The sequence below is a fragment of the Entelurus aequoreus genome, linkage group LG15 (assembly GCF_033978785.1).
Source record: "Entelurus aequoreus isolate RoL-2023_Sb linkage group LG15, RoL_Eaeq_v1.1, whole genome shotgun sequence".
NCBI classification, from domain to species: domain Eukaryota; kingdom Metazoa; phylum Chordata; class Actinopteri; order Syngnathiformes; family Syngnathidae; genus Entelurus; species Entelurus aequoreus.
This window is the reverse complement of record NC_084745.1, coordinates 8092156-8100138: the sequence shown is the minus strand read 5'-3', so window position 1 is coordinate 8100138 and position 7983 is coordinate 8092156. Positions and strand designations below refer to the sequence as shown.

The 7983-nt window shown below is 36.8% G+C and overlaps 1 protein-coding gene across 1 annotated transcript; it reads right to left on the bottom strand.

The window, feature by feature from the left end:
- Window positions 1-2957: 2957 nt before the first annotated feature.
- On the bottom strand, window positions 2958-5998 carry LOC133630373 (cystatin-B-like). The gene is made up of 3 exons (XM_062021946.1): window positions 5806-5998; window positions 5612-5713; window positions 2958-3161 (listed from the first exon to the last, which is right to left on the bottom strand). Exons 1-3 carry the CDS (start codon window positions 5869-5871, stop codon window positions 3033-3035), a joined length of 297 nt encoding a protein of 98 aa, XP_061877930.1. The 5' UTR covers window positions 5872-5998; the 3' UTR covers window positions 2958-3032.
- Between the last annotated feature and the right edge of the window lie 1985 nt (window positions 5999-7983).

Sequence of the window (7983 nt, the reverse complement as noted above, 5' to 3'; positions counted from 1 at the left end):
ACCAAGATATAACTGAGAGAAACCGGTCATTTTTCAAAATAAAATACTAAAAAAAAAAAAAAAAAAATCTTTCGGGCTCAGATAACTAATTATTATTTGTAAAAGTTTATTCAATTTTGGCAACTCCTTATTACACTGGATCAAGACGCTATATAATAAAACTCGCTGTAGAATTATCAATATCGGATACATCTCAGAGGTCTAAAACAAGGGTGCCCTTTTCTCCATACTTATTTATTATTGCTATGTAGGGATGTCCGATAATATCGGCCTGCCGATATTATCGGCCGATAAATGCGTTAAAATGTAATATCGGAAATTATCGGTATCGTTTTTTTTTATTATCGGTATCGTTTTTTTTTGTTTTTTTTATTTTATTAAATCAACATAAAAAACACAAGATACACTTACAATTAGTGCACCAACCCAAAAAACCTCCCTCCCCCCCCCCCCCATTTCTTTCTGTTATTAATATTCTGGCTCATACATTATATATCAATACAGTCTGCAAGGGATACAGTCCGTAAGCACACATGATTGTGCGTGCTGCTGGTCCACTAATAGTACTAACCTTTAACAGTTAATTTTACTCATTTTCATTAATTACTAGTTTCTATGTAACTGTTTTTATATTGTTTTACTTTCTTTTTATTCAAGAAAATGTTTTTAATTTAGTTATCTTTTTTTTTTTTTTTTTTTCTTTAAAGTACCTTATCTTCAGCATACATGGTTGTCCAAATTAGGCATAATAATGTGTTAATTCCACGACTGCATATATCGGTTGATATCGGTATCGGTAATTAAAGAGTTGGACAATATCGGATATCGGCAAAAAGCCATTATCGGACATCCCTATTGCTATGGAAATATTGGCGATTAAAGTTGGATTGAGTGGACCAGCAGCACGCACAATCATGTGTGCTTACGGACTGTATCCCTTGCAGACTGTATTGATATATATTGATATATAATGTAGGAACCAGAAATATTAATAACAGAAAGAAACAACCCTTTTGTGTAAACAAGAGAGGTTTTTTGGGTTGGTGCACTAATTGTAAGTGTATCTTGTGTTTTTTATGTTGATTTAATATTTTTTTAAAAAACGATGCAGATTTTAAAAAAAAATATATAACATATATATATATTTTTTTTAAATTAAATCAACAGTCTGGAACTATGGAATTTACTATGTATATATAGCTTCAAGAGGTCGTCACCTGAGAGGGTTTTCACTTCACGGGTGTGCTTGAATATTGAATATTTTGTGTGTTTGCCATAAAAACTAAGTTTTCTATACCAAAAATGGCATAAAACAAACAAAAATAAACATTAAAAATGTATAAAAACTTATAAACGGGTAAATTTGAAGTTGATCCTAAGATTTAAGTTTATATATATTAATATTATTGTTCTCCTTCACTACTAATAATCGGTATCAGTACCGGCCCAGTATCGCACACTCTGGCATTCTCTGGATGAGCTTCAAGAGGTAGTCACCTGAAAGGGTTTTCACTTCACAGGTGTGCTTGAATATTGCATATTTTGTCCGCCGAAAAATGCTTTAAAATGTAATATCGGAAATTATCGGTATCGGTTTTTTTATTATCAGTATCGGTTTTTTGTTTTGTTTTGTTTTTTGTTTATTAAATCAACATAAAAAAACACAAGATACACTTACAATTAGTGCACCAACCCAAAAAACCTCCCTCCCCCATTTACACTCATTCACACAAAAGGGTTGTTTCTTTCTGTTATTAATATTCTGGTTCCTACATTATATATCAATATATATCAATACAGTCTGCAAGGGATACAGTCCGTAAGCACACATGATTGTGCGTGCTGCTGGTCCACTAATAGTACTAACCTTTAACAGTTAATTTTACTCATTTTCATTAATTACTAGTTTCTATGTAACTGTTTTTACATTGTTTTACTTTCTATTTTATTCAAGAAAATGTTTTTAATTTATTTATCTTATTTTATAAAAAAAATTTAAAAAGACCTTATCTTCACCATACCTGGTTGTCCAAATTAGGCATAATAATGTGTTAATTCCACGACTGTATATATCGGTATCGGTTGATATCGGTATCGATAATTAAGATTTGGACAATATCGGAATATCGGATATCGGCAAAAAGCCATTATCGGACATCCCTAATATATATATATATATATATATATATATATATATATATATATATATATATATATATATATATATATATATATATATATATATACACTACCGTTCAAAAGTTTGGGGTCACATTGAAATGTCCTTATTTTTTAAGGAAAAGCACTGTACTTTTCAATGAAGATAACTTGGAACTAGTCTTAACTTTAAAGAAATACACTCTATACATTGCTAATGTGGTAAATGACTATTCTAGCTGCAAATGTCTGGTTTTTGGTGCAATATCTACATAGGTGTATAGAGGCCCATTTCCAGCAACTATCACTCCAGTGTTCTAATGTTACAATGTGTTTGCTCATTGGCTCAGAAGGCTAATTGACGATTAGAAAACCCTTGTGCAATCATGTTCACACATCTGAAAACAGTTTAGCTCGTTACAGAAGCTACAAAACTGACCTTCCTTTGAGCAGATTGAGTTTCTGGAGCATCACATTTGTGGGGTCAATTAAACGCTCAAAATGGCCAGAAAAAGAGAACTTTCATCTGAAACTCGACAGTCTATTCTTGTTCTTAGAAATGAAGGCTCACCCAAACTTTTGAACGGTAGTGTGTATGTATATATATATATATATATATATATATATATATATATATATATATATATATATATATATATATATATATATATATATAGGACCAGTGGTTGGGGACCACTGCTTTAGACCACACCCACACATACCACACTTGTTCAACTTCCCCATTAAAGATGTCAGACCAGCATTCCGCATCCAGAGTAACCAACTCTTATCACACAAAGCGAGGGAGTTCCAATCATTTATGAGTGCTGGTGATACAAAAGTGTATTTTTTAAAAAGGAACAATCAAGAGTATCTCAGAAGTGCTCGATGGGGTCGGAGTCACTCTTGGACTCTCGCATGTCGCTCAGCTCCAGTTTCTTGCCAGCGTGTGGCAGCGACTGGTAGACACGGAGGTGAACATGCTCGTCTCCTCCCACGTGCACCTGTAAACAACAACAACATTAATAACATTGTTATTACTACTATGTCCATGATGCTGACTGCACTTAACACTGTTGTTCTCCTTCCTTGTCCACTTTATTTCATGTCACACAGAAATAGACGAGCCATAATGAATAATAACAATGATGTGAATATACTGTAGTACATCATTCAAAAGGTGCAGGACTAATATTGTGAATATACAGTACAGTCATATATACAGTACAGTAATATATATAGTACAGGCCAAAAGTTTGGACACACTTTCTCCTCATTCAATGTGATGTATTTTATTTTCATGACTATTTACATTGTAGATTGTCACATCAAAACTATGACACCTGTGAAGTGAAAGCCATTTCAGGTTTTCACTACCTCTTGAAGCTCATGGAGAGAATGCCAAGAGTGTGCAAAGCAGTAATCAGAGCAAAGGGTGGCTATTTTGAAGAAACTACAATATAAAACGTGTTTTCAGTTATTTCACCTTTTTTTTTTGTTAAGTACATAACTCCACATGTGTTCATTCATAGTTTTGATGTGACAATCTACAATGTAAATAGTCATGGAAATAAAGAAAACACATTGAATGAGGAGAAGGTGTCTCCAAACTTTTGGCCTGTACTGTATATATTACTGTACTGTATATATTACTGTACTGTATATATTACTGTACTGTATATATTACTCTACTGTATATTATAACTATTTTAATGCCCATGTCCTACTGCAAATAGTTATTATATAGAATCAAGAGAATACAATTAGACAAATTGTAAGTGTTTGACAATATACTTGTGTGTGATATCATGTGCGATACAAACAGTCTTGTGGCATGTTTACTTGTGTGATATCATATGTGATACAAGTAGTCCTGCGGCGTGTTTACTTGTGTGTGACATCATGTGCGATACAAGCAGTCCTGCGGCGTGTTTACTTGTGTGTGATGTCATGTGCGATACAAGCAGTCCTGCTGCGTGTTTACTTGTGTGTGACATCATGTGCAATACAAGTAGTCCTGCGGCGTGTTTACTTGTGTGTGACATCACGTGCGATACAAGTAGTCCTGCGGCATGTTTACTTGTGTTTTTTATACCATGTGCGATACAAGCAGCCCTGCGGTGTGTTTACTTGTGTGTGATACAAGTAGTCCTGTGGCATGTTTACTTGTGTTTGATATTATGTGCGATACAAGCAGTCCTGCGTGTTTACTTGTGTGTGACATCACGTGTGATACAAGCAGTCCTGCGGCGTGTTTACTTATGTGTGATATCATATGTGATACATGTAGTCCTGCGGCATGTCTACTTGTGTGGGACATCATGTGCGATACAAGCAGTCATGCGGTGTGTTTACTTGTGTGTGACATAATGTGCGATACAAGCAGTCCTGCGGTGTGTTTACTTGTGAGTGACATCATGTGCGATACAAGCAGTTCTGCGGCGTGTTTACTTGTGAGTGACATCATGTGTGATGCAAGCAGTCCTGCGGCGTGTTTACTTATGTGTGATATCATATGTGATACATGTAGTCCTGCAGAGAGTTTACTTGTGTGACATCACGTGTGATGCAAGCAGTCCTGCGGCGTGTTTACTTATGTGTGATATCATATGTGATACATGTAGTCCTGCGGAGAGTTTACTTGTGTGACATCACGTGTGATGCAAGCAGTCCTGCGGCGTGTTTACTTATGTGTGATATCATATGTGATACATGTAGTCCTGCGGAGAGTTTACTTGTGTGACATCACGTGTGATGCAAGCAGTCCTGCGGCGTGTTTACTTATGTGTGATATCATATGTGATACATGTAGTCCTGCGGCATGTCTACTTGTGTGTGACATCATGTGCGATACAAGCAGTCATGCGGCGTGTTTACTTGTGTGTGACATAATGTGCGATACAAGCAGCCCTGCGGTGTGTTTACTTGTGAGTGACATCATGTGCGATACAAGCAGTTCTGCGGCGTGTTTACTTGTGAGTGACATCATGTGCGATACAAGCAGTCATGCGGTGTGTTTACTTGTGTGTGACATCATGTGCGATACAAGCAGTCCTGTGGCGCGTTTACTTGTGTGTGACATCATGTGCGATACAAGCAGTCCTGCAGTGTGTTTACTTGTGAGTGACATCGTGTGCGATACAAGCAGTCATGCGGTGTGTTTACTTGTGTGTGACATCATGTGCGATACAAGCAGTCCTGTGGCGCGTTTACTTGTGTGTGACATCATGTGCGATACAAGCAGTCCTGTGGCGCGTTTACTTGTGAGTGACATCTTGTGCGATACAAGCAGTTCTGCAGCGTGTTTACTTGTGAGTGACATCATGTGCGATACAAGCAGTCCTGCGGCGTGTTTACTTGTGTGTGTGATATTATGTGCGATACAAGTAGTCCTGTGGCGTGTTTACTTGTCTCTTTTGTTGCCAAATGAAGGATTGTGGTGAGTGGAGCTCACCTTGATGAAATAGTTGGTTCCGGCGACCACCTGAGTCTTGAAGGTCTTGGCAGTGAAGACCTCGAAGGACCTGCCGGCTTTCTTCTCCGCGTCAGGCTTCACCTGCACGACAGGTGAACAGGCGTTACGTCCCCCAAACCGGGCACGTGATGACGTCATAGCACGGGCGGATATTTTTCACGTCGTCTACTCACCTTTTCACAGATTTGCTGGACGTCTGCGTTGGCGGCCTTCGCCTCTCCGGTGCCTCCACACATCATGATGGCGGCAGGTAAGTAAGTGGGTAATATACTGGAAGAAGAAGTATGTAGTAACTCCGGTGTGTTCTAATGTGCTTTATATACTTTTTGTACTGGGACCTTTCAACAGCACCGCCCATGCGCGCTTGTCACATGACGCTGAGTCATGGACCGTACCATTCACAAGGGGGTGGAGCATCATTAAACGTCATTTAAACTCATACTATAGTCTTTAGCTCCAATATAACTACACTTTATACATTATAGGAGTGTTATTGTTGGGAATTTAATGCACATACGCTACATAATAATCGTATTTTGCTGCGCCTCCAAAGAGACAAAGTGGAAGAGTCCGAGGCGCGGTTTTTGCTTGTTTTACTTCCGTAATAGTGGGCGGGGCCACTTTGCTATTCATCCGATTCCATGTAAATACAGAGCCAGATTTGACGAAGCCGATACTTTTCACATTCATTTCTATTTTCAATAGAGGATTTTGACTTTGATGTCCAATACTGTCAACAGAGTAACACATTTGAAACAAAACAAATACTTTCAATGGTATTATTCCATAAAATTGCTCATTTCGTGTGGATCTGATACTTCCATTGGTATCGACAATATCGTTATATGGATTATTTTACCCACGACGGCAAAACATATCAAACAAGCTGACACAACATTTTTTATCATCCAATCATTACTGGGGCAAAAGTCTCCGTTTGTAAAAAAAAAAAAAAAAATTATGAAAATAAAAATTAAAATCAATTAAATAAATAAAACAGTAACGCCGTATAAAACATTGATTAACGTTCTGGAAAAGTGTTTAAAATTAATAATATTTATCTTCGTTTTGGCTGGTCTGAAATGATGGAGCGATGCTTGTCACGTGACGCTGACTCATTTGGACCGTACCATTCACGCAGGGGTGGCGCATCATTAAACGTCATTTAAACTCATACTATTGTCTTTAGCTCCAATATAACTACACTTTATATATTGTAAGAGTTTATTGTTGGGAATTTAATGCACATACGCTACATAATAATCGTATTTGGCTGTGCCTCCAAAGAGACAAAGTGGAAGAGTCCGAGGCGCGGTTTTTGCTTGTTTTACTTCCGTAATAGTGGGCGGTGCCATTTTGCTATTCATCAGATACCATGTAAATACGGAACAGATTTGACTTTTCAAATTCATTTCTATTTTCATGACAGGATTTTGACTTTGTTGTCCAATACTGTCAACAGAGTAACACATATGAAACAAAACAAATACTTTCAATGGTATTATTCCATAAAATTGCTCATTTCGTGTGGATCTGATACTTCCATTGGTATCGACAATGTCGTTATCTGGATTAACTTACCCACGACGGCGAAACATATCAAACAAGCTGACACAACATTTTTTTATCATTCAATCATTACTGGGGTAAAAGTCTCCGTTTGTAAAAAAAAAAAAAAAAATTATGAAAATAAAAATTAAAATCAATTAAATAAATAAAACAGTAACGCCGTATAAAACATTGATTAACGTTCTGGAAAAGTGTTTAAAATTAATAATATTTATCTTCGTTTTGGCTGGTCTGAAATGATGGAGCGATGCTTGTCACGTGACGCTGACTCATTTGGACCGTACCATTCACGCAGGGGTGGCGCATCATTAAACGTCATTTAAACTCATACTATTGTCTTTAGCTCCAATATAACTACACTTTATATATTGTAAGAGTTTATTGTTGGGAATTTAATGCACATACGCTACATAATAATCGTATTTTGCTGTGCCTCCAAAGAGACAAAGTGGAAGAGTCCGAGGCGCGGTTTTTGCTTGTTTTACTTCCGTAATAGTGGGCGGTGCCATTTTGCTATTCATCAGATACCATGTAAATACGGAACAGATTTGACTTTTCAAATTCATTTCTATTTTCATGAGAGGATTTTGACTTTGTTGTCCAATACTGTCAACAGAGTAACACATATTAAACAAAACAAATACTTTCAATGGTATTATTCCATAAAATTGCTCATTTCGTGTGGATCTGATACTTCCATTGGTATCGACAATGTTGTTATCTGGATTAACTTATCCACGACGGCGAAACATATCAAACAAGCTGACACAACATTTTTTTAT

Excerpts from the sequence above, each read along its gene's own strand:
- LOC133630373 (XM_062021946.1), bottom strand. The coding sequence starts at position 5,871 with ATGATGTGTGGAGGCACCGGAGAGGCGAAGGCCGCCAACGCAGACGTC. Across the intron at positions 5,714-5,805 it reads TCCAGCAAATCTGTGAAAAG|GTGAAGCCTGACGCGGAGAA; the intron begins GTGAGTAGACGA and ends CCTGTCGTGCAG. Across the intron at positions 3,162-5,611 it reads GAACCAACTATTTCATCAAG|GTGCACGTGGGAGGAGACGA; the intron begins GTGAGCTCCACT and ends TGTTGTTTACAG.